Source organism: Belonocnema kinseyi, chromosome 5, assembly GCF_010883055.1.
Source record: "Belonocnema kinseyi isolate 2016_QV_RU_SX_M_011 chromosome 5, B_treatae_v1, whole genome shotgun sequence".
Classification (NCBI taxonomy): domain Eukaryota; kingdom Metazoa; phylum Arthropoda; class Insecta; order Hymenoptera; family Cynipidae; genus Belonocnema; species Belonocnema kinseyi.
The window spans coordinates 78,421,324-78,448,507 of record NC_046661.1 but is presented as its reverse complement, the minus strand read 5'-3'; the positions used below and the strand labels follow the sequence as shown (position 1 = coordinate 78,448,507).

Sequence of the window (27,184 nt, the reverse complement as noted above, 5' to 3'; positions counted from 1 at the left end):
TAAATTTACAGTCAAAAATGGAATATATAAATTTTTAGTTATAAAAAATCAATAAAAAGGACGAGTTTTTATTCAAATAGTTAAATTTTCATTTACAGAACTGAAGAACAGAAGAAATAAATTTTTATACCAAAATTATACATTTGTGAGCAACAAAAATGCATTTTTCAACCAAAGAAATGAATTTTCAAATAAAATTATGAATCTTCAACGTCGAAAAACTTTTTTTTAATAAATAAGTTTAACTTTCAACCAAGTAATTAAATTTTCATTCAAAAAATGATAAATCCGGATCGAAAAAAGTTAGTAACTGATATTTCAACCAAGAAATATAAAAATGTTATCAAAAACACAAGGATTTTCAACCAGACACTAGACTTTTGAACTACAAACGATCAATGTTCAACCCAAAATAGAATGTTTGCATTTTCAGTTAAAAACATTGATTTCAAACCAAGAAAAAAAGAAAAATTAAAAAAAAATACTTATATACATTAATATAAAGCTACTTTTACAAACGAATAATAATTTTTATTCAATTCTACATTGCAATTTCAAAAGAAATTACGCAGGCTCACGAAATAGTTCCCTGACTTAAGCAAAAATCCCTGACATTTTCAGATTTTCCAGGTAGGGCAGACACCCTAAACACTTGACAATATTTACAATTTTGTTGCAGAATTAAATTCGGATTAATCAGCAGCAGATTTCCAAAAAAATTCTCCCACGATCGAAATCCTTTGCAAGAAGGGTTGCGCTTTACAAGACAAAGTCTGATAATCGATTTTCGCTGTCAGATTCATGGGATATAAATTCCCTTTTCTAATATTCTCAAGCATTGCCTGAGGCTCGAATTTCTTTTTAGGAACTTGCTCCTCCAATTTATCGGTTCGATTGCTAAGTGAAACCGTTGACGAATATTCGACACTCGCTCTTCCAATTTCATAAGAATCGATATTTTCGCTGTCATCAGCTTTATAAATCACATTAGGAGGCGGCGGGACAACTTGAATTCTGGAATTTTCCGAACTCACATTCTCAGTTTCGATTTCCATTTCTGCATTTTCCACAATTGCTTCGTTCTCCTCCACTCGCGAAACATTTTCCTTGGTGAGATTCGCGGTTTGTCTCATTTCTGAGAGCTTCACGATTGCAATTGATTTGTCTTTCTCGGATTCATTTTGTAGAATTCTTTCTTCTTCCGAAACTGGCTCGGCAGCTTCTTCCTCTGGATGATTTTCAACCGAAACGAATTTTCGGAGAGTCGATTTTTTCTCGGGAAAGACACTTTGTACTCGACGACAACAGTGAAGGGCTCCTGGATCTATCGGATGGGCCTCGGTGTTGAAAATATAACCTCCGGCGTCCACGACACATTGACCTGAAGATTTTAAAGTGAATTTAGCAATCGCGAGTAAAATCTGGTTAAAGTTTTCACTTCTAAACGAAGATCGTTGAATCTAATAGCTTAATAACAAGTTTAAAGGGTAGACTGGTGCGAATTGGTTTGTTTGCAATGTTAATATTAAATATTTTATATATTGAACATATAATTAACAACTAGCATATATCACACATTTAAAATATATATTTAATATGTATGGGGAAAATACGCTGCAGCTATGTTTGCGTAAATGCCAACAAAATTTAAAAACGTCGGGTGCGAATTTGCACCAGTGTACCGTTTCAGGGTTAAACATATTTTGAAATTGTCCACATTCAGATTTTTAAATAAATGAATTTCTAACACCCGAAATTTATGATAATTGTTGCATTTCAAAATCTTGTTGGATAACAGGCCTCACAGATCGGTCACTAAAATACTCTATTCACAAGCTTTGGTCCCTATGGTACCCTATTTACAGTCCATAATGGAAATTTAAAAAAATTTATAATATGATCGAATCAGGGAATTTATATAAAAAGTTTTAAAAATAATTACCAAGCTCTTTTAATTTTCAAAGATTTCAAGGCGTTTGGAATATTTTAGGGTAAGGACTTGGTTTGAATTTCGAAAGATATGGAACGACTTTACATTACTTATAAGGTTTGAAGATATTTTACAATATTTCAATGATTTTAAGGGATTTTAAAGCTCTCAAGGCATTTTAGTACATTTTCCAGGATTTCAGGAAATATCTTTAAATATTTTAAAGTATTTATTGGATACTAAAAATAATTCTTTATCGAAAACAAAGGGGTGTAGATGGAATTTACATTTTATAAGGTAAATAAAATATTTCTTTGCAGAAATATTTTTCTAAAAATAAAAACAATCAATTAATGTTCTATTTATTGTGATTTTCAAAAGATTATAAACTTAAATGGAATAATTTTTAAGCAGAAATAAACTCAAAGTAAATTTTCATTAAATTATACATGATATATTTACTATTCAAAAACTGATCTGAAAGTTAGGCAAGAATTCTTATTAAAATTCCAATCATATGGTGGCTGCTGGACCGGGTTAATGTGGAATCTTATGGGACCGGAAAATGACAGTGATTTTATTGATTTTAATTGTTAGGGGTACATTTTATTTTGAAGAATTTTAAAATACAGTTTTTAAGACTTAAGGCATTAAAAATTAGAAGCTTTTGTAATCGAAGATGTTAGATAAAAAACATTTTTAGTTGACCAACTGTGGATATAAATTAATAATGATTTTTAAAATTGAACTGTTCTTTAAGATTTAAAAAATGAGTAATAATTAATTTTACAAGACTATTTGAAATCAGAATTTCCAGTTTCTAACGTTAAAAATTATAGAGACTATTTCAGTTGGAAAGTCTTATTAGTTAAACAAATTTAAATGTCCGATTGAAACTTTATAAGCTATTTTCAATTTTAAAATAACTTCAGAATGATATATTCATAATTAAAAGCTTTTGTTAAATTTCACATATTATTTTAGTCTAAAATATTACATTTTTAAACCATTCAATTTTAAACAATTTAATTAAGAGAAATAAGAATGACTTAATATTTAGAAATTTCTGACTGTTTATTCAAAATCAGTAATTGTGGTTAAATATTAAAAACTAAATTTTAAACTTTACATTTTAATTGTTCTATTAAAAAAAGTTGTATTTGTAAGTCAAATTTTTGAGCTTCGATGTATAAATAACGATTGAATACATATCATTCTTTTAATAAATCAAGGAAGTTGAAGAAATATTTAGAAATTAAAAAAAATTCAAATTCAATTAAAAATTTCAAATGATTTGAAATAATTTAAACAAGTGTACGTGTACCAACAAAAAACTAAGAATTTTGAATGGCTTCAGAACATTAAAAAATATTTCCTATGAAAATTGAAAATGATTTTTATTTTGAAAGGATAATTTTCAGTGATTATTCAAAAAGATTGATAAAGACTTACCAAATTATCAAGAATGAGTGTGGAAGAGTTTAAGAAAATATGTTTAATTTGACAGAATTAAAAAAAAAGAAAAAATTGGATTCACTTTAAAGGATGTTTAAATGTTCTGAAATAATTTCAAAAATAATAAAAAATTTGAAAAAAAATGTAAACAACATACAGATGTTTCAAGATTTTCAAACAAAATTTGGAAGCATTTTCAGTATTTTTCAACCATTTAAAATTTAAATTATTTAACTTTTAATTTAAGAAGTGTTCAGTTTATAAAAAAAATGTAATCGTTCAATTTTTAATGTTTCTGGCTTAAAATAGCGTTAAATGATATAATTTTTAAATTTCTTTAATTCATTGATTGATTCTTAAATTTAGACTTTGGAGCATTAAAAATTTTAAGGTGGATTTTGATTTTTAGGACTGAACCTGAATCTTTGAACTCTACAATTTATAAAAGTTAAAATTTTTTTTGCAGTTTAACTGCATTTAGTTAAAAATTGTTCAGCTTAAAAGTGTTATTAGCTTCCATTTTATACGTGTAAATTATTGAGCATTTGAATCAGATTTAAATACAAAATTATTGAATTAAAAAACTTTTAAACTCCAATATTAAAAGTTTAAAATTCAAGAGTTCCACTTTGATTGCTTTCATTTCCAGCTCAGTTCTTATTCATTCAAATAAAATGCACATAATCTGGATAAAAATGGTCGCTACATACATTAATTAAAATTTATTTTAACTGTTTTTTTTTTAAACCTATTTGACAAAAATGTATTTTTTCACTGTATAAGATCAAAATTCTGTCTGAAACTATTTGTTTTTAGTAATTAATCATTGTTTTATAATTCACAAAACTATCGTAAAAATACTTTTATGCCAAAATTAATTTACGTATTTGATATTGTATCTGCTCTTTCTAGTTTTAGTTTTAGACACCAGGTGGCGAAATGGTAGACCGCCATTCCCAATAAGGTTTCTAAGATTTTAAGAGATTTTAGATTATTTTTTGGAACTCAATTCTGCTTAATTCAATGCTTTTTTTGAATTGTTAAATATTTCCTGAAGATCAATTGATAAACTAATCAGTGGATTTTAACTATTTTTAAAGTATTTTTTCAAATTCCTTGACATTTTAAAGACTTGAAACATTGTTCAAAATATTTAAAGTTAATTTAAAAGATTACAAAGGTATTTTTATTGGATTTAGTGATTAATTGGAATTTCAAAGACTGAAATATTTTAGGCTATTTTAAAAAGGTTCAAGGCATTTTTAGGAGATTTAAAAATTTTCAAGGGATTTCCAAGGTTTTTCATAATCTTAAGGGATTTAAAAAAAAATTTTCATTGCGGTTTAATTTTTTTAAATATTTCCGAAGATTTTAATCATTTCATGGGCTTGTAAGAGTTCTCAAGGTATTTTATCACATTTTCCAGGATTTCAGAAAGTATCATCAGATTTCATGTAATTTCACGGGATTTTATAATATTTTAATGAATTTATTTACGAGAATGAGGTATTTCGTGGGGTTTCTAAGATTTGAAGAGATTTAAAATTATTTTTTGCAATTCATTTAGTATTCGCCTTGAATTCGTATTAATTTATCCTGAATTCTGTTGAATCCTTTTGAATTATTCTAAATTAATCCAATTTTACTCAGTTCAGTTCAATTTAAAAAGTTTATTTGTTTAATTCATCTTAAAGTATTTTAAATTTACTTAAAATTCTTAGAAATTTCATCAAATTATTTTTAATTCTCTTTAAGTTTTCTAAACTCGTTTAAACGTACTCAATTTGAGTAATTTGTTCATATTTTTGAATTGTTTTCAATTCACCTAATTGTTTTTTAAATTTAGTTTGCTCTTTTTAGGAATTTCATCAAATTCTTTTCATTTTCCTTAAATTCCTCTAAATTCACTTAAATTTTTTGTAATCAATGGAATGTTTTCAATATTTTTTTTGCAATTCATTTGAATTTAACTTTAATTATTTGGTACTCCTTTAGTTAGAAATTAGTAGAGTTTTAAAATTTGGAAGTTTTTTTGAAATTCACCCTGAATTCTTTTTAAAATTTTTGAATTCTCTTGAATTTTTTGGAATTCTTTAAAGTTTTTATTTAAGTGATCCTAAAGTCGTTTAACCTAACCATTAATTTGTAAACATTTCATCCAATTCTTTCGAATTCCCTTGAATTTTTCCAAGCTTATTTCAAATTCAATGAATTTTTTGAAATTTTTTTAAAAATTATTTTCCATTCATTTGAATTCTTCGGAACTTGAATTGAATTGTTTTGAAATCTTATGAATTTATCCTAAATTTTTTACCCTTTGAGAGCAAAGAAAAACTTTTTTATTTTCATAAACTGCATGCTCAATTTCTTAAATTATTTAGTGTTACACATTTCTGAGGTAAGAAACTAAAGAAAATTTGCAGCGCAACTCATAACTTGTTTTTCCTACCGGAAAATTTGGCGCGCGTTGCTATTTTTCTTCAAACTTTGTGTTTTATATGAAATTATTGCCTACATAATAAAATGTTTAATAAAATGAGTTGAGGTGTCATTTTTGTATTGTAAAGTAATTAAACAATATTAACAAAGTCCAGAAATACTCTTCAAATGCGGAAAATTCAAGAAAACCCAGCTTTTTTCATATAGAGATATTTATATTTATCAGCACGTTTATAATTAAGGTTACCGAAAAACATTTTTTACATTTAGGTATTTTAGTTGGTCAAATTAAAATGTAATTTTAAGAATCGTCATTTTCCCGAAAAATTCATTGAAAAATGAAAAAAACATGTATTTTTGGGTGCAATAATAAATATTTCTTTATCCAATGTAATATTATGTTAAAAATCATCCTAAATTAGATAAACATTTTGAGTTCGATAGTTTCTATAAAAAAATAAAGAGTTTATTTAACATAACTTATGAGAGCTTTTCCGACATATAAAAGTGATGCGCTTTCTTTTTTTCAGTTTTATGAGAAATATTATCACAAATTACGGAAATTTCAGTCAGAATGAGTTAATATTTTACTTCTCTTTTTTTTTAAACTAGAAAGAAAGTATTAACAAACCTCAGAATACTCTTCAAATTTGGAATATTCAAGAAAAAACAGCAATTAAACGATTTTTTCAACACAAATTATTTAAAACATAATTTTTCAATAATATAAATAAATTTTAATTCGTTACAATTGTTTTTAAAGATCGCAATCTTCTTTGTTCACATTAAAAATAATTAACAAATGAGCATTACACTATAAAGAATAAAATATACAATAAAACTGTTTTTTGTTTAACGAAAATTATTGGTAACATGAATTTTCAATAACATTCAAAAAATAATGTATAAAAAATGTTGTTAAAAAATTTTTAAGCAGTTTAAATTCATTACAATTGTGTTTAAAGATCGCAATCTTTTTTTTCAGTTTGAAAATAATTGACAAAAAGTGTTGCACTATAAGACAATTTTTTTTATTTCAGCGAGATATCTATAATAAAAATGTTATCGAAATATGCAATTAAAACTATCTCTTTAACGCAAATTATTAAAAACATGAATTTTCAATTGGTATTAATAAAAAATGTATTAAAGTTGTCGTGCAAACATTTGAAAAACTTTTTAATTAATTAAATTCTTTTTAAAAATCGCAACATTTTCAGTTCACTCTGAAAATAATTGAAAAATTGAATAATTGAAAAAATTGTTGCACAATAAGAAAAATTTCAACGAGATAATGAGTAAAAATATACAATTAAATAATTATATTAATCAAATTCAAATTCCTCCTGAATTTTTATTAATTTATCCTGATTTCTTTCGATTTTCCTTTTAATTATTTGAATTATTCTAAATTTACTCAAATACTACTTAATTCAATAGACTTTTTTTTTAATTTTCAAATTTTTTTATTTAATTGGTCCTGAGGATCAAATGATAAAATGATAAAAGGATTTTAAACAGTTTAAGGTATTTTTTCAAATACCTTGGGATTTTCAAGAGCTTTAACAAATTTTAAATGATTTAAAAAGTTTTAAAATATTTTAGGTTATTTAAAAAAATTACAAGCAGTTTTTAATTTTTCAAAGAATTTGCAGTATTTAAGGGTATTTCAGAAGATTCCAAGGAATTTCTAAGAGATAAAAAAAATTTCAAGGGATTTCCAAGGGTTTCAATAATTTTAAAGAATTTTAGAGAATTTATTCATAAGAAATTAGGGATTTCTTAACAATTTACCATGAATTCTTTTGAATTCTTCTGAATTTACTTAATTCAATGGATTTTTAAAAAGTTTTTGTTTATTTTATTTAAAACTCACCTTAAAGTTTTGGACACTTCATCAAATTCTTTGGATTTTTTTTTAATTCACTTGTATTTTTTAAATTTACTCAATTCCATTTAATTCAATGGATTTAAAAAAAAAAATTAATATTTTTTATTTAATTGATCCTAAAGTCTTTTAAACTCGACTTGAAGGATTAGACATTTCGTCAAAATCTTTGAAATTTTCTTGCATTTTTCTAAGCTCGTCTCCAATTTCCTAAATTCAATGAAGCTTTGTCATATTTTTAAATTGTTTTCAATTCATTTGAAAAATTTTTTAATTTACCTTGAATTTTTATGAATTTCATCAACTTATTTTCGTTTACCTTAAATTTCTTTTCGCTCTTTCCACTTTTAGGGTTATCAAAATAATTTATTTTTATTTTTAAATTTGTTTCCAATTCGTTTGAAATTCGAAATTTACCTGCTTTAGCAGAAATTACATCTTTCTTTTATAAAAATGCAACTGTTTGGTTGAAAATTCAAGATTTTTGTTGAAAAGTCATGTTTTTTGGTTGAAAATTCTGCTGTTTTGTTAATAAATTTCCTTTTTTAATTTAATATTTTGGTGTTAAAAAGAGAAGTGAAATCTTTTCTGGATGAAAATCCAAATTTCTTCAACTTAAAAATTCAATCAAATTTTATTTCTTTCATGAACGAAAAATTTAATTATGTTGCTAAAATGTCATCTTTTATCATAGAAAAGACATTTTTTCATTTAAAATAACTTAATAAATTTGAAAATTCTAAATTTGTATCTGAAATACTACTTTATTTCGTTTATATAAGTTTCTATGTTAAAAATCCTACAATATTGATAAATGCTGATATTTGAATATTAATAATGAAAGAAAATAAAAAATTATTTAAGGAAAAAAATCAGGCAATTTTGAAAAAAAAGTTCTCGGAGACCGTGCCTAATTTTACTAGCTATAACTAGCAAAATATTTCTGGAAACTAAAAATTGCGTACATTAAGAGGAGGATAGAAATATTTTACACAAATTAATTACAGCCCCTAAAAAAAGTAATTAACACAATTAGGGGAAATTCTAAAACTGTAGGACACAATTAATTTGATCGAAAAGTGAGCCTTACCCCAGGGAGTTTTGACAATATCTCCATGTTCCCCATTGTTGTGAATAAAATTCTCGGGGTCGAAAAGCAGATAAAGATACTTTGTGGTTTCCGCGAGGAAAAACGACTCCATCCTATCAGCTTTTCGATGATCTCTCACATCATTAATCGTTGCATATCCACAAGTAGTCTTAGCACTATGTTGCAAACTTCTTAAAACATCCACCCCGACCTGAAACAATAGATGCAAATTTCGAATTGACTATTCAATATAGAGACGCAAAAAAGGTTTGTTTCCAAATTTATTTTAAAGACCACAAGACTACAAATTAAATTCTAACTAAATAGTTGATTTTTTAAACTTAAAGAAGAATTTTCAACGAAGAAGATTAATTTTCTGTCAAAAAGACGAATTTACCATAAAACATTTGAATTTTCAAACGAATAATTGAGTTTTCAAATCAAAAAGATACTTTTTTACCAAAAAAAGAAGCGAATTTTAAAGAAAATAGTTACATTTTCAACCAAGTTAATTAATTTTGAACTAAAATGATGTATCTTTAACGAAAAAAAGGAATTTTTAAACAAATAATTGAATTTTCAACAAAAAAGATTCATTTTCTGTCCAAAAAGAAAAATTTCCAACAAGATATATGAATTTTTAACTAAAAATAGAGAAGTTATATTTTCAGTTTAAAAAATTAATTTTTATTGAAAAGAAACGAATTTTTAACAAAATCGTTAGATTTTCAAGCAAGAAGATTAATTTTTTGTCAAAAAAGCGAATTTACAAAAAAACATATGAATTTTCAAACGAATAATTGAGTTTTCAAATCAAAAAGATACATTTTTACCAAAAAAAGAAACGAATTTGAAAGAAAATAGTTACATTTTCAACCAAATTAAGTAATTTTGAACTAAAGCGATGAATCCTTAACAAAAAATTTTGAAGAAAATAATTGAATTTTCAACAAAAAATATTCATTTTCTGCCCAAAAAGAAAAATTTACAACAAGATACAAGAATTTTCCGCTAAAAATAGAATAGTTATATTTTCAGCCAAAAAAGTGAATTTTTAAACAAATGAATTTTCAATCAAAAAGATTAGTTTTCTGTCCAAAAAGACAAATTTCCAATAAGGTACATGAATTTTCAACTAAAAAAAGAATAGTTACATTTTCAGTTTGAAAATTTAATTTTTATCAAAAAGAAACTACTTTTTTTTAATAATTACATTTTTAAGCAAGGAGATGAATTTCCTGCAAAAAATACGAATTTATATGATTATTTAACCACAAAAATTAATTTTTAACCAAATAGTTGAATTTTTAGTCAACAAAATGAATTTCAACCAAAAAGTCGAATTTTCAAAAAAAAGTGCTAAAGTTTCAAAGAAAGTAATGAATCTTCAATTTAAGTTTCAACCAAAAAGATCAATTTTCTACCTAAAAAGACAAATTTCCAATAATATACATGAATTTTCAACTAAAAACAGAATAGTTACATTTTAATTTAAGAAATTTAAATTTTATCAACAAGAAGCGATTTTTTTAAAATAGTTACATTTTCAACCAAGAAGATTAATTTCTTGCAAAAAAACACAAATTTATAACAAAATATATGAATTTTTCAAGATAATAATTGAGTTTGCTACTGAAAAAGATAAATTTAAAAACAAAAATGGAAGAATTAAATTTTCATTATGAAATAATAATTTTGAAACCAAAATTTAACGAAATACTTGAATTTTCAACGAAAGAGACGAATATTACAAAAAAATGAATTCTCAACGAAAGGACTAATCGCTGATATTGCAACCAAAAAAATATTTGAATTTTCAACCAAAAATAGTTGAATTTAACCAAAAATATGAATTTTCGGCAAAAAAATTGGCTACTCAATCAAAACAAATTAATTTTTAAACCAAAAAGTAGAACTTTCAACAAAAATTGGCTTTTCCAACAAGAAAGATATTTCAGAGAATTACGAAAAAAGGTAATCCAAAATGTTGCTGAACATTTTGGATGAAAAAAAATATATTTTTAACAAAAAAAGAATTTTCAAATAAAAAAAATGTTTATTCAAATATATAGTTAAATTATTAACCCATAAGATGAATTTTCAACAACCAAATAGATTTCCAGCCGAATATGAAATAGTTAAATTTTCAATTAAAAAATTATATACTGTTGATTCCTCCATGAAAAGAGATCAATTATACTACAAAAAGTTGCATTTTTAGGAAAAAAATATTAAATTTCGACGATAACACATTCATTTCTAAACCAAAATGTCGAATTTACAACAAAAGTGTTTTCAACTAAATAATTTAACCAAAGAAATAAATTTGTAACTAAAATGATGAATAGACAAAAAGACAATAATTTTCAAGAAAATAAATGCATTTGCATAAGATTAATAGTCGACCATGAAAGACGGGTTTACAACCAACTACATAAATTTTGAACTCAAGAATATGCATTTTCAACCAAACATGGAATAGTTAAATTTTTAATTAAAAAATATATTTAAAGTTGATCCCGCAATTAAAGAGATTAATTTTTAACTAATACAGTTGCATTTTAACCCAAGAAAGATTACATTTTTACGATAATAGATTAATTTTTAAACCAAAAAGTCGAATTTTTAATAAGTGTTAAATTTTTTACAAAAAAAAGATTTTCAGTAAAAAAAATGTCATCTGAAATGTTGAATTTTCAGACAAAATGATCAATTTTCAAGAAAATTAGCATAATCAACCAAAAAATAGAATAATTAAATTTTCATTCAAAAAAATTATTTTAAATTTGAAAAAAAAACGAATTTTCAACCAAAAAGATTAGTTTTTCACAAGTAAAATTAATATTCCACCAGAAAATACGAGTATTCATCCAAATACAAAAATTTTTACTTAAAGAACATACATTTTTTCAACCAAGCATGGAATAGTTAAATTTTGTATTTAGTTGCATTTTAACCCAAGAAGGATTAAATTTATACGATAAAAGATTAATTTTTAGACCAAAAAGTCGAATTTTTAACAAGAGTGATAAATTTTCTACTAAAAAAATATTTTCAGTAAACAAAATGTCAACCGAAATGTTGAATTTAAAAAATAAAAAAGACGAATTCCCTACAAAACAGTTAAATTTTCAGACAAAAAGATGTACTTTCAAAAAAATTAATGCATAATACCAAAAAATAGAATAATTGAATTTTCATTACAAAAAATTATTTTAAATTTGAAAAAACACTAATTTTTAAGAAGAGTTAAATTGGCAACCAAACAAATATTTTCGGTAGAAAAATACATCTAAAATGTTGAATATTAAGATAAAAAAGACTAATTTGTTACAAAAAAGTTGAATTTTCAACAAAAAATAATGGATCTTGAACAAAATTGTTGAATTTTTAACAAAATAGTACAATTTCTACCAATCAGACAAATTTTAAACGAAAAAATGATAAACTTTGGCAATTTTCTGTTTTAAATCTAAAATTCCCTGACAATTTCAGATTTTTCTTGACATTCCCTAACTTTCAAGAATTCCCTGACATTTAGCAACTCTAAAAAAATGTCAACCTGAATTAAATAAGGATCTTCCGTTGCTCTGTAAACTTACATCACAGACATTTTAAACAAAAAGTCTTATTTTCAACGAAAGTGATGAATCTGCATAGAAAAAATGAATTTTTATCCATGAAATATAAAAAATTTGGACAAACTAATGAATTCCTTAACCAAAATGGATTAATTTTCATACCAAAAAGAGAAAATTTTCAACCCAGAAAGATTTACCTACGAAAAAGTTAAATTTTCAACCCAAAAACACAAATTATCTGTCAAAAAAATTGTATTTCCGACCCAAAAAAAGACGAGCATTTAAAAAAATAATTAAATTTTCAACCGGAGAAATAAATTTTCAACTTAAATGATAAATCATCAACCAAAAAATGTATTTTTAATTATATATTTGAATTTTCAATCCATAAGATGAATTTTCAACAAAATATATTTTCAGCCAAACATGAGATAGTTGAATTTTCAATTTAAAAAATTCATTTACGGTTGATTCCTCGGTGAAGAGATCAAATTTTATATAAACTGTTACATTTTCAGGAAAAAAAACGATTAAATTTCTAAGAATACAGATGAATTTTCAAGTAAAAAAGGCAAATTTTCAACCAAGAAAGTTTTTCAGTCAATAAATAAAAAAATTTCTTTCCAAAATATTGAAATTTTATACCAAAAAGACAATTTTTTTACAAAGCAGTTTTGTTTTCTACACGAAAATTTGAATTTTTAACAACAACAAAAATTAATTTCCAACAAAATTATTTCGAGGATACCTTTTGAACAAAATTGTTGAATTTTTAACAAAATAACACAATTTTTACCGATAAGACAAATTTTTAACGAAAAAAATGATAAATTTTGACCATTTTCTTTTCCTTATCTAAAATTCCCTGACTATATCAGATTTTTCCTGCAATTCCCTAATTTTTTAGAATTCTCTGGCCTTTAGAAAATCTAAAAAAAGTCTACCTGAATTAAATAAGGATCTCCCGTTGCTCGATAAAGATACATCACAGACTCTATCAATTCCGGCCTCAGCGGATATCCTTCCCTGTTCGTTCCAGCTTCCCCTTGCGGAATATTATAAAATTCCGGCGTGAAACCAAACTGTTTCCAAACTCGATGATAATTATGAAGAGACTTCATAGCGTCTTCAATTTCTCCAAAAAGACTCAAAACTCCAGGCCAATAAGCGTCCAGGGACTGGAAAACTGGAAGAGTCACTTGACCTTTGCTCATTGAAACCCAAAGATGCCAGTCTTCTTTTCTAATATATTTTTCGATAGCTGCCTTGTGCTCATGGAATATTGCAGCTAATTGAGGATCCTGAAAAAGAAGGGTTCCTTTCGCGAGGTATTCGAAATAAGAGTCAACGCCAGCCCCGATTCCAGAGTCCTGGGCTGTCCAGTGACCCGTCAGGACGTCCACGTGGTTGCCTACCAAACCGATTTTTGATCGGTGGTAATGTAAGGCCTTCAGAGCGTTCATCGCAACTTCCTCGTACAGAGGATCTCCCGTCAAACGGGACAAAGTTCCAAATTCCAGGATGAAGGTTCCTATTCCCGCGGTGCAGGTTATGCTTGTCTCTCCTTCAGGGACTCCGTACTTCAAGTTCACCGTTCCTGAAAAATTCCAATTCCAGATTGGCCGTTTTAATCAAAAAGACGTAAATTCCCGGTTCACATGTTTAATTAAAATGATCATACAGGTCACAGTGGGTGAAACTTACCCAATCTCTAAAAAAATAGATCCTGCAGTAATATTAAGTTCTAAAAATCTAAAAAAAATATTTAAGTATTTTTTAACGTTTAAAAAAAAGGTTTCATTGTTTTTGTCACCAAAATTGTCCATTAAAATATTGTAACATACCAGCCAAGTTGAAGTAATTAACAGACTCTACGAAGAGATTAAAAAATTGTTTGGGTCAATTTCACCCACGGTGAAACTTTCAACCAAGTAGCTGTATTTTTAACTAAAAAAAAATGAATTATCGACAACAAATGTATAAGTTGATATTTCAAACAAAAAATATCTTAATTTTAAAGTTTAAAAAACTGTTGAATTCAACTAAAGAATACGAATTTTTCACTAAAAAAGATTTTTCAGCCAAAAAAGAGAAGAAATTTCAATCAAACTGTTGAATTTTTAAGCAAATCATTGCATTTTTTTAAATGCATGAATTTGCAAGGAAACATTTGAAGTTTAATTTAAAAATATAAATTTTCAGTAAAAAAAAATTAATATTTCGATACAAAGATATGATTTTCCATAAAAATAGTCAAGTAAGAGAAAAAATGTCAATCAAACTGTTGAATTTTTAAGCAAATCATTGAATTAAAAAAAATCATGAATTTTCAAGGAAACATTTGAAGTTTAACTTAAAAATATAAATTTTCCACCAAAAAAATTAATTTTCATATACAAAGATAGACAATTTTCAATGAAAGAGATGAATTTTCAATTAAAATGATGAATCCTCAACCAGAAAAGATTAATTTTTAACCAAACCGTTCCACTTTTAACTAAAAGAGATTAAATTTCTATATAAAACAGATGAATTTTGAAATTAAATACGAACTTCCAACAAATATGGTTAATTTTCTACCAATCAAATTGTTGTATTTTCAAATAAAAAAGATGAATTCAAAAGAATTCAATTCTCGACCAGAAATTATATGTTTTCAACCAAATAAATGAATTTCTACAACCAAAAAGACACATTTTCAAAAGAATTGTTAAATCCAGTAATATAAAACTACTTTTACAAATGAAAAAATATTGTTATTTAATTTTATATTACAAATTTAAAAAGTGTAAGCATATTCTCGAAAAAATTCCTTGATATTATAAAAAATCCGTGACAATCCCAGACTTTTCCAGGTTTCTAAAAATTCCCTTACAATTCCAGGTTTTTCAGGTGAGTAGAAACCCTGAAATTTCAAAACAAATATTTTCAACTAAAAAAGATTTTTCAGTCAAGAGAGAGAAGAAATTTCAATGAAACTATTGCATTTTAAAGTAAATCATTACATTTTTTTAAATGCATGAATTTGCAAGGAAAAATTTGAAGTTTAATTAAAAAATATACGTTTTTGACCAAAAATAGAATAATTAAATATGCAGTCAAAAAAAAATTAATTTTAATATAAAAAGTTACGAATTTCCATCGAAATAGTTCAATTTTTAATTAAAGAGGTGAATTTCCAATTAAAATTATGAATCAGTTTGTTTGAAAATGTAACTATTTTTTTTAAAGTTATTTTTTTGTTGAAAGTAATTTTTTTTTAGGAAAGTAATTTTTTAACTGAAAATTTAACTTATTTCAATTGAATATTTCATAGTTTCAATTGAAAATTCATCGGTCTTGTTGAAAAATGATTTTTTTACCGTACAATTATTTATGTTCGGGTTTTCAGTGCATCATTTTTAGTGAAAATTAATTTCTTGTTAAAAATTAAACTATTTCAGTTGAAGATTCGTTTTTTTAGTTGAAAACTCATCTTTTTGGTTTAAAATTCAACTATCCCAGTTAAAGATTTATCATTTTAGTTGAAACATCACCAGTTATGTTAAAAATTGAACTGTTATTTAGAAAATCCGTTTTTTGTTGTTGTTGAAAATTACTTATTTTAACTAAAAGTTTAACTTTCCATTTTTTTTAATTATTATGTTTTAGTCCAAATTTAAGTCTTTAACTGAAAGATTTGCATATTAAACCAGAAAGATGAATGTTTAACTAAAATAATTGAATTGTTTACCAACGAGATAAATTTTGAATCAAGAATATTAATTTCTACCAAAAACGATAATTTTTCTACTAAAAATATAATTTTTGAACTAAAAATTGAATACTTAAATTTTTAGTCAAAAAATGAAAGTTCAATCAGAGAGATGAATTTTTATCTAAAATTAAGAATTATTCAACTAGAATAATGGTTAAATTTTCATTTTGAAACAAAATTTTATCCAAAAAGGACAAAATTTCAACAAAATAGTTCATATTTTAACAAAAGAAATAATTTTTTAATTAAAATGATAAATTCTCAACTAAAAAATTAATTTTCAACAGAAGAGATTAACTTTAAACCAAGTAATTTTATTTCCAGCCTAAAAGATATGTTTTCAACTAAATTGATAAACATTTAATTCGAATACTTGAATTTTTAACCGAAAAGAAGAATTTTTAAACAATAAGATTAACTTGCAAAGAAAAAGATAATTTCCTACCCAAAAAAATCGAGTTTTAACCAAACATGTCCATTTTCAACGAAACAGTTGAACTTTCAAATAAAAAAAAATCTCAGCGGAATTTTTGAATTTAAAACAAGAAAAGATCAATTTCCTACCAAAAATGAACATTTAAATTTTTAGTTGAGGAATGCAGGAATTTAGTTAAAATTTTATTATTTTGTTGAAAATTAAATTATTTTTTAAAAAATTCAACTACTTTGTTAAAGTAATCTTTTTTATTTAAATAACGGAATTGTTCTTGGAGAAATGTTAAGCTTTATTGTTTGAAAATTCGACCACTTGGTTGAAAAATCATCATTGTATGTGAAAAATTCCACTACTTTGTTAAGTAATTTTGTTTGATTGAAAATTCAACCAATGTTGTCAAATATTCGTCCTTTTGGATTGAAAATTCATTTTTCATGGTTATAATTTTAATTTGTTGTTGAAAATTTAACGAAATTAAACAAATTCGTTTTTTTTACTTGAAAATTTTACTCTTTGTTCAAATTTTCCAATGGTTTTGTTAAATATTTGACCTTTTGGATTGAAAATGGTACCATTTAGTCAACATTTCAACTACTGGGTAAAAAATGGAAGTGATTTTGATTGAATTTTAATCTTTTCATATGAAAATTTGATCATTTGGCTGAAAATGCATATTTTTGTGTTAAAAATTCAACTATTTTATTTAGTCCTTTTCGATTGAAAATTCATCTTTTCTGGTTAAAAGTTAATTTTGTTGTTGAAAATTTAACTATATTCTAAAACATTTGTCTTTTAGCTAGCAAATTTTAATATCTGTTTAAAAGTTCCAAATATTGTGTTAAAAACGCAACGGTTTTTTGCTTCAATTGTAATTTTTTTTAATTCAACTATTTTGATAAAAATTCATCTTTGTAGGTTGAAAATTACAATATTTTGTTAAAATAATGTTTTTCGGTCGAATAATTGAATTGTTTTTGTTGGAATTTTATGCTTTTTTTTAAAGATACAACTATTTTCTTGAAAATTTAAATCATTTGTTAAAAATTCAACTATTTTGTTAAGTCATTTTCTTTGGTTGAAAATTCAACTGTTTTATTAAAGATTGGTCCTTTGGTCCAAAACGACGAATCTTTAATAAAACAGTTGAATTTTCGACCAAGAAAAATTACTTAACAAAATAGTTGGATTTCCGATGAAAAAAGTTTGAGCAGTTTTAACCAAATAGTTGGAACTTTTAAATAAATAGTAAAATTTTCAAACTAAAAAAATGAATTGTTTTTAATATAGCTAAATTTTCAACAGAAAAAAAAACCTTTTAACCATGAAAAATGAATTTTTAATAAAAAACGACAAATATTTAATAAAATCAGTTACTTTAACAAAATAGTTGAATTTTTAACCAAATAATTTAATTTTCAACTAATTAGTTGGAACTTTTAAACAAATAGTATAATTTTCAAGCCAAAAAGACGAATTTTTAAAATATAGTTAAATTTTCAACAACAAAATTAACTTTCAACCAGAAAAGATAAATTTTCAATCCAAAAGAACTAATTTCTAATAAAAAAGTTTAATTTTCGTCCAAAAAAGATAACTTTAATAAAATAGTTGAATTTTCAACATAAAATATGCATTTTCAGCCAAATAATCAAATTTTCATATAAAAAGATTAAAATTAAACGAAAAACTTTTGCATTTTCAACGTTATAGTTGAAATGTTGACCAAACTATATAATTTTTAATCTAAAAGGACAATCTTTTAAGAAAACCATGTAATTTTGAACAAAAATACTTGAATTTTTAACAAAATAGTTGAATTTTTAAACAAAAAAGATTAAATTAAATAAAAAAACGTCAAGTATTTAATAAAACCACTGCATTTTTTCAAAAAATTACTTTAACAAAATAATTAAATTATGAACCTACAAGATGAATTTTTTATCAAAATAGTGGAATTTTCAAACAAAACAGATTACAATTCAACTAAAAATCATTGTAGTTTTAACCAAATAGATGGAACTTTTAAATAAATATTAAAGTTTTCAAGCTAAAACGATGAATTTTTTGGAATGTAGTTGAACTTTCAACAACAAAATTAGCTTTTAAACAGGAAAGATGAATTCTTAATCCGAAAGGACGAATGCTTAATAAAACAGTAGCATTTTAGACAAAAAAAATTATTTTTACAAGGTAGTTGTATTTTCAACAAAACAATTTAATTTTTAACAGAATAGATTAATTTTCAAAAGAAAATATAAAAATTCAACAAAATAGTAGCAAAATTTAAACAAACAGTAAAATTTCCAAGCTAAAAAAATGCATTTTTTGGAATACAGTTAAATTTTCAACAACAAAATTAACTTTTAACCATGAAAGATGAATTTTCAATTTTTTTATTCAAAATTGTACTGCTTGGTTAAAAGTTCAACCATTTGGTGAAAAATACAATGGTTCTTAGTTGAAAATTCATTTTTCTAGCCTGAAAATGCATCTTTGTATGCTTTAAATTCCACTGTTTCTTTAAAACTCAATTATTTAGATGAATTTTTTTTTGGAAAATTCAACAATTGTAAGAAAACCGGGTTTTTTAGTCTCATTTTCTTCGAAATAGTAGGAAAATAGTATTGCCGCTAAAATAAGTGAAAAATAGTGTCATCAGTGTGGGGAGTTCGTGGCCTAATAATGCGTTCTACTTTTGGAAAATAAGTGGGGAATGCCGCATATCACATCTGATTTAAAATTAAAAGCCCAAATGGCTAGTTTAAAAATTGTACAACTACCATAAGGCATTCCGGTTGGAGTATCAAAAGCAGCAATAAGTCTCTTGGCCATATCCTCCGCTAATCTCAAAAGAGGTCCATTGCAAGGCCACCCGGGTTCCAGGCGCATTCCCGCCTTCTTCGAGAGCAAATGAGCACTCAGGAGTCCCCCGACAACTCGGATATTCGTCTCGAAAACTGAAACGTTAATATTCGCCTCGAAATCTGCCCTTGCACTTATAATCTCTGCCACTCTTCGGAACTCGGAGTAATTCCCAATCACAGCCAGGGTGTCGAGGGCGTCGATTAAGGTCAATGAGAAGCTTCCCCAGGTGTCGAAACCGTCACAACTCAAGGACCGGAGTTCGTCGTATGGATATGCGTATCGAAGATAACTCGAATAGGCATGATTAAACATTGTACGAACCTCTTCTCGCAATTCGTCCAGGTCCTTTTTTTCAAATCTTCGCACACTATTCACCCACGAAAAGAATGAAAGAAAAAATAAGGTTCGTAAAAATATCATTTTAAAGGGCACGTTTATTATCTCTTAGAACTTTTATATACTTTTGCGACTATTATACACTTTTTTAAAAATAATTTTAGATATTTTGAGCGAAATTAACGGTATTTACATTTTTAGGTTCTGTTTAGGAATTTTTATAGTAGAAGCGATTACTCGTACTTTGGGAATGCTTGACAGTAATTTTGTACATAATTAATCACTGTTCTACTAACTAAATATTAAATACTTATTAGATTTTAACATTCTATACAGTTTTCGTTAACTTTTTAGTTGAACTTTGTTGCGGAACTGTCAGAATTTGGAGGTTAGAACGCGACGTGTCAAACTCTCAAACGTCAATCAGCTGTTTTCTAAAACTAATTTTTTTCAATTTTATGTTTGGAAAATAAGTTACAATATCTATTAATATTAAATTCTCAACTAAAAATGTTCTTCCACATCACTATAAATTTTTTAATTTCCAAAAAAACATGAATTTTGTGTATATGAAACAAAAATGTGCTCCGAAATTTCAAACTTCCCAGAACTTTTGCCACGTGTTGAAAGTCACGTGGACAAAGTGTGACAACTGTCAGAACAGCTGTACTTCATGACAGCTGTCAAAGACGTGAGAAATAGAAAATAAGAATTTCGACATAAATTTACAAGTGTAAAATGACCTTATTACAGAGCAATAATTTATGTTCGTTTAACAATCAAGTTTTGATTGAAAAAATGGTAAAAACTGGGAAAATGATTTGATTGGTGCGATGGTTGTGAACGATTGATGGATTTCGCGAGCGAATGCGCAGAGAAGGGATTTCTGGGTCGATAGACAATTTCTGACAATTTCACTCTGCGGAGTAAAAGAGAAGGCATAAAGCAAACCGTGATGGAAGCTGCTCGACGTCGAGGTCGAATTTCATTTGAATAAATAATCGAGCTTTCGCTACTTGGTGATAAATTGGAAGCTCAAGAATCCGATTCCAGTGTTATATTATGGGAAGAAGCGTTTTCGAGATTCATTTTAAATCAAGAAGGTCTTTCAAAAGGTTAAATATCTTCAGAGAAGGTGTCACAGATTTTTGGTTAGATCGGGCTGCCGAGGATCCTGGAGAGCGATTCAATTTTGAAAAAAATGGGGCTTAACAATCTCATTTATTGGTGAGTTTTTCGGAAAATATTTCGAGTTTTTGTTTGGTTTGTGGCTTTTTTGGGAAACTTAGTGATTACTTTATTTTTTTGTGTTTATTTTGTTTTGTTATTTTTTTGTCATTGTTTATATGTGTGATGAGTGAATAAGAGAAAAGAAGAAAAGTAGATTTCTCATCTATAATTTAAATTAGAATGAAAAAAAAATTGGAGTACCGCAAAACTTCATTAAAAAAATTCCCTTAGTTTTTCCTGGCCATTTTTATTTTTTTATTTTCTCTGACGATTAATATTTAAATACCTAATTCTAATCTAATTTCATTTATTTAATTATATAATTTTCCAAGTTAAAAAAATTGTAAAAAATTCAATTGCTTTCATTAAAATTTAAAGTCATAGGAATTCAAGGATAATTTTAAAAAAGTTCATTAAAAACTTTTTTTAAAATGATAAAAAATAAGGCTTAAAAATCCCATAAAAGAAAATATTCAAAATAGAAAAATCTCGAGTAATAGAATTCCCGAACAGTTTATATTATCGCCAAATTTAAAAATGCCCGTATAATAAAATTGCCAAATTTAAAAATTCCCGAATTAATGAGAATTCTGTTTGAATTCTAATTTAATATAAATTAATTGCAAGAACTATTTGAAAATCTCTTCAAAACTTTGAAACCCTGCAAGTCCTCACAGCTTGGAAACAAATTCTTTGAAATCTATTAAAATATTATAAAATTTTATGAAATCTGATGATATTTCCTGAAATCCTGTAAAATAATTAAAATACCTTTAAAATTTGTTCAAATCCCTTGATACCACTAAAATCCTTAAAAATAACTTGGGATCTTTTAAAATATTTCAAATTCGCTGAAAATTTAAATGATTGATATCAATAAAAAATTCCTTTTAATCTGTTCAAACCTCACAAAAAATATCCCAAATTTTTTTAAATCCCTTGACACTTTTTAAAGCGCCTGAAAATGCCTTGGATTCTTTTAAAATACCCTAAAATATTGTAAAAAAAATTTAAATATTTTGATGGTTCCCTTGACATTCTTTAAACCACTTAAAAACTCCATAGAATTTCTAAAAATACCATGAAATGTTGAAAAATCTTTTGAAATCTCTTGATATTTTTTTAATCTCTTAAAAACTCCTTGGAATTTTTAAAAAATACTCTTAAATCTTTCAGATCATTTGGAATCACTTAAAAATATTTAAATCTATTAAAAATACACTTAGATATGTAAAATCTCCGGAAATCAATTGTAAATTCTTTGAAATCTTTTTAAACATCCTGAAAGCTTTTAAAATATTTGGGAATACCTTGAAATATTAAACGAAAATTGCAATCGAATGAAATTCTTTAATTCTTGTGGATAAATTCTTTGAAATCCACTAAAATATGAAAAACTCCCGCGAAATTCAATGAAATCTGATGAGATTTTTCGAAATCCTGCAAAATTCATTAGAATGCCTTAAAAATTTGTTCAAATCCCTTGAAATAATTAAAATCCTTGAAAACGTCTTGAAAATGTCTCAGGATCTTTTAAAATACCCTAAAATATTTAAAATTATTTGAAAATTTTAATTATTGATAATCAATCAGATTTTTTGGAATCTTTTTACAATTTTTGAACGCCTTTAAAGTCTTTGGAAATACCTTGAAATATTTAAAAACTTTGAAATCGAAAAAAGTTTCTACTTTAATGTGAATAAATTCTTTGAAATCTATTAAAGTATTATAAACTTTTGGGAAATTCTATGAAATCTAGTAATATTTCACAAAGTCCTGAAAAATTCATTAAAGGAAATCATTAAAAATTTCATAAAATAATTAAAATCTTTGAAAATCTTATAAAGTAGGCTAAAACCTTATAGGTCCCATTAAATAATTCCATATCTTCCGAAATTCTTGGAGATTCGTTAAAACCCCATAAAATTATGTTTAAATCCCTTAAAATCCTTGGAAATTTCTTGAAAATGTTTAAATCTGCAAAAAATGTCTTGCATTTTTGATTGAAATCAATTAAAACTTTCAGAAACTCTTGAAAATTCCTTGAAATATTAAAAAAATATCCTAAGATCTTAAAAGTCCCGTAGAATCACTTGAATGTATTTAAATCTATTAGAAATATTAAAAATCCTCTAAAATCTTTAAAATCTGAATTTTAGAAAATACTCTAAAATTATTTAAATTCATTGAAAACAAGTGGAAATTCCTTGGAATATTTCTAAATATTCTAAAGACTTTAAAATACACGAAAAAATTATAAAATTCCGTAAAATCTGCTGATATTTCCTGGAAAATTGATTAAACTATCTTGAGAACTTTTTATATCCCATGTCATTTTTTTTAATTTCTTAAAAATCCTTGAAAATTGCTTGAAAATATTTGAATCTTTCGAAAATGCCTTGGAATCTTTTAAAATATCTTAAAATCTTTTAAATTCTTTCAAATCCTTGGATATAGCTCGAAATATTAAAAAATGTTTAAAATCCTAAGAAACCCCCTTCATTCTTGTGAATATATATTTTTTAAATCCACTAAAATATTAGAAAGTCCCGTGAAATTACACGAAATCGGATGACTCCCGAAATCCTCGAAAATTTATTAAAATATCTTGAGAACTTTTAAAATTCCTTTTCTTTTTATTCTTTGCAAATATCTCGAAACCTTATAGGTTCTAAGGAAATTGATCCATATCTTCCAAAAATCTAAGAAATTCTTTAGAACCGCATACAAATCTGTTCAATTTCTTTTAAATTTTTGAAAATCCCTTAAAGTTTTGTTTAAATTCTTGAAAATTTCTTAGATTCTTTTAAAATCCCCAAAAACATTTAAAATCCTTTCAAATTTCTCAAAATCATTTGAATCTTTTGAAAGGAATTGGAAAAGTGATGACTTTTGCTTTTTTTTAAATATTCAATTAAAAGATATTAAATTGGCCTTCAATTTTAATAATGATTTTTTAAACTGTTATTCAATTGGAGATTATTCAATTTTGAAGATTGAATCTGCAACCATTTATTAAACTTTTTTTTGTGGTGCAAAAAAAGGAACTATTATTTTTCTCCTGTTTTTAAAAAAGGTATCAGAAAAAAATTGGAACTTACGACAAGCAACAATGGGAAAAAACAGTCGAGCAACGAATTTTTGGAGGATTTACTCACGTTCCCATGAGAACTGCAAAACTCAAAACCGAATTTATCGACGTAGATCTCGTAAGAGGTAAATAAATAAATATATATTTATTAATAATTAAGGAATATTTATTTTTTAACGAAAATTAATTTAAATCTTTCAGGTTCGTCTTTTCCAAAGGCTAAGCCAAAACATGGATTAAGAACCGTTGCCTGGTTGGCATTAAAAAGACTTTTATTTCTTCCTCTCAATAGTCGTTGGTGGATTCAACAAACAAGTCGTCACACCTACGCTTTTTTTCTTCTTCTTTATAGTCTTCAGTTCCTAAATAGCTTTATATTCTACCACTTTGTTAACAGGGAATCCGAGTCTGATGTAATTAATTTTAATTAATTTTATTTTTCGCAGTGCCGGTTTGCCAAAAAAAAAACGTGGTTAAAATAACTTGCAGAAGTCAATTCTTTACCGATTTTGGATTTTTTTATTAGAAAAATTCTTCATCAAATTAGAAAAAAGAACTAGCATCATTAATAGTTTTGAGAGGGAAAACCATTTTTAGTACAAAATAACAATTTCGAATTACTATTTATTTTTTCTAAATTTATTTTAAGGTTACATAAATATAATATTTAAAGGAGTTTTGAGAAAATTCATCAAGATTTTTGAAGATTTCAGATATGCCAAATCAATATTGGAACACAAATGTCCATTTTCAACCAAAAAATATTAATTGCCCACTGAAAAATGTAATGCATAATTGATGTTTTAACCAAAAAAGATTTTAGCCTTAAATTAAAAGCAGTTGAACTTATCAAAAAAAGGCGAATTTTCAACAAAATAGTTTTCTACTAAAAAAGAAAAATTTGCAACGAAACTTATATTTTCAATCATAGAGATGAAAAAAATTATGAGTCTTCAACAAAAAATATATTTTTAAGAAACTATTTCAACTTTCAATCAAGTAGTTAAATTTTCAACCAAAAAATATTTTATTTTTAAATCAGAAGCAGTTGATTTTTTCCCAAAATGATCAATTTCTAACAAAATAGTTTAATTTTCTGATCCCAAATTATTTAATTTTCAAACAATCATATTTTTAATCAAAAATATAAATTGCGTAATAAAAGAGACGAATTTTATAGAAAATAGTTCAGTCTTTTAACAAAAAAATATGAATTTTCAATCAAATAAATCAATTTTCTCTCAAGAAGATTAATTTTTAACAAAATAGTTGAGTCCTTAATAAAAAAAAATTAATTTTTAACCAGTTACATTTTGAATAAAAAAAATATACTATTTGTTAACCGAAAGAGACGAATTTTATAGAAAACAGTTCAATTTTCTAATACGAAAATGCGAATTTTCAACAAAAACATTTAATTTCCATTCAAATTGTTGAATTTTCAACCAAAAGGATGAAATGAAAAAAATTACTTAAGAACTTCCAGATTTTTTTACATTTTTAGAAATCATTGGAAATATCATTTTTCAAATTTTTTAAAATCATTTAATTTTTCCCAGGAATTTAAGATTCAAGACTCTAAATTTTGTTTTATATTTTTTGAAATTTTTTAACATTGCTTATTAACTTATATGTATCTTTCAAAATGCTTCGAAATTTCTTTACAATTTAGAAAAATCTTTTTAAATAAAAAAAAAAATGTCCTTAAAATCTTTCAGATTTTTTTCACACTTTAAAAAATCATTTAAAATGTTATTTTTCATGACAAAAGATCATTTACATTTTTGTAGGAATCTTGAGAAAAAATTGTTATTCTCTCGAACCTCTCAATCTTCAAGAATATATATTTTGTTTCACATTCTTTGCAATCTTTTCAAAACTTTCATGACATATTTTTGAAAAAATTCAAAAACTTTTGATTATTTTTTAAAATGGTTTGAGTTTTTTCTACATTTTTTTTTAAAATCTTTAAAAATTAAAAAATTGTCCTTAAAATCTTATAGATTTTTATAAATAATCTGAAATATTATTTTTCAAACCAAAAAATCATTCGAATTTTTTTCCAGGAATCCTAAATAAATCTTTTATTTTCCTAAAACTCAAAAAAAAAATTCCAAAATTTTATTTTTTGTAATCTTAAAAAACCTACATTTAAAAAAATATTTTTTTAAGTCTTGGCCAACTCCTGTACAATTAAGAAAAATTTCGCTCACATATTCCAGTTTCTTTTTCGAAGTATTTTGAAATTTTAAAAACTGAAAATTAATCTTTTGAAATAAAACCAAATTTATGTAAAATTTTCCCAGAAATATAATTGTCAATTCCGTTAATTTTTTTGTTTGCGTTACTGATGTAAACATTTTCCAGGTATCTTAAAAAAATCTTTAATTTTCTGTTTAAATCTTTCAAAATTCTTTAAAAAAAATCTTCTACATTTTTTATTCAAAATCTTTTGAAATTACTTTATTTTCTTACATATTCTGAAATTCCAAAATTGAAATTTTTTTCTTTAGTCTTTTCTACTCTTTTTTTATTTTAGGAAATTATTTGAATTTTGCAAAGCCTTCTTCAACTTTCTCTTCAAATTAAGTTTTCAAAATGAAAAATCATTTTTAATTTTCCTAGGAATCTTAAGAAACATTTTGTATTCTCTTTGAAATCGCCTAAAATCTACGTTTTGTTCTAAAACTTTTAAAATCTACTCAAAATTTAAATTATTTTCGAACCTTCTTAAAACTTCTAAAACTTTAAAATATCTTTTGATATAATTTAAAGTTTTCCTTAAAATTGGTTAAATCCTGCAAAATAAAAAAAACACCTTAAAATCTTCCCTTAAACCGGCACTCATTTTTTTTTCAAATGTTTAGAAATCAATTTTCTAAATTGCTTTCCGTAGGTCATATCTAGTTCGGAAGTGCTGATACCAATTGCAATGATGCTGACTTTGTGTATTGTGCATTCGCAAATTGTTTCAACTCATTCGGGACCTTCATTAACAAATGGAGAAAACAAACACAGATCTCGTCGATCTAGACACGGAAGAAATCGATTTAGCAAGACAAGAGTGAGAAGAAATTTACGTAAGT

At 25.2% G+C, this 27,184-nt stretch overlaps 2 protein-coding genes across 4 annotated transcripts in view; one reads left to right on the top strand and one right to left on the bottom strand.

Moving 5' to 3' along the window:
- Positions 1-509: 509 nt before the first annotated feature.
- On the bottom strand, positions 510-20,781 carry LOC117172588 (ER degradation-enhancing alpha-mannosidase-like protein 2). 3 transcript variants are annotated; one of them, XM_033360670.1, is made up of 5 exons: positions 20,729-20,781; positions 19,357-19,808; positions 13,328-13,980; positions 8,803-9,013; positions 510-1,381 (listed from the first exon to the last, which is right to left on the bottom strand). In XM_033360670.1, exons 1-5 carry the CDS (start codon positions 20,764-20,766, stop codon positions 693-695), a joined length of 2,043 nt encoding a protein of 680 aa, XP_033216561.1. In that variant the 5' UTR covers positions 20,767-20,781; the 3' UTR covers positions 510-692. The 3 variants fall into 3 exon arrangements, with proteins under 3 accessions (XP_033216561.1, XP_033216562.1, XP_033216560.1); XM_033360671.1 differs by lacking the exon at positions 20,729-20,781 and adding an exon at positions 19,971-20,191; XM_033360669.1 differs by lacking the exon at positions 20,729-20,781 and having other exon boundaries at positions 19,357-20,192.
- The window catches only part of LOC117172587 (putative homeodomain transcription factor), a 39,562-nt gene continuing 32,813 nt past the window's right edge, over positions 20,436-27,184 (top strand). The window contains exons 1-4 of the mRNA XM_033360668.1: positions 20,436-21,004; positions 24,084-24,223; positions 24,300-24,511; positions 26,995-27,178. Coding sequence (XP_033216559.1) covers positions 20,979-21,004; positions 24,084-24,223; positions 24,300-24,511; positions 26,995-27,178 — 562 coding nt within the window. The 5' untranslated portion in view covers positions 20,436-20,978. The remainder of the gene's footprint in view (positions 21,005-24,083; positions 24,224-24,299; positions 24,512-26,994; positions 27,179-27,184) is intronic.

Excerpts from the sequence above, each read along its gene's own strand:
- LOC117172588 (XM_033360669.1), bottom strand. The coding sequence starts at position 19,861 with ATGATATTTTTACGAACCTTATTTTTTCTTTCATTCTTTTCGTGGGTG. Across the intron at positions 13,981-19,356 it reads TCCAACCGGAATGCCTTATG|GAACGGTGAACTTGAAGTAC; the intron begins GTAGTTGTACAA and ends GGAATTTTTCAG. Across the intron at positions 9,014-13,327 it reads GAGATCCTTATTTAATTCAG|GTCGGGGTGGATGTTTTAAG; the intron begins GTAGACTTTTTT and ends CTATTGTTTCAG.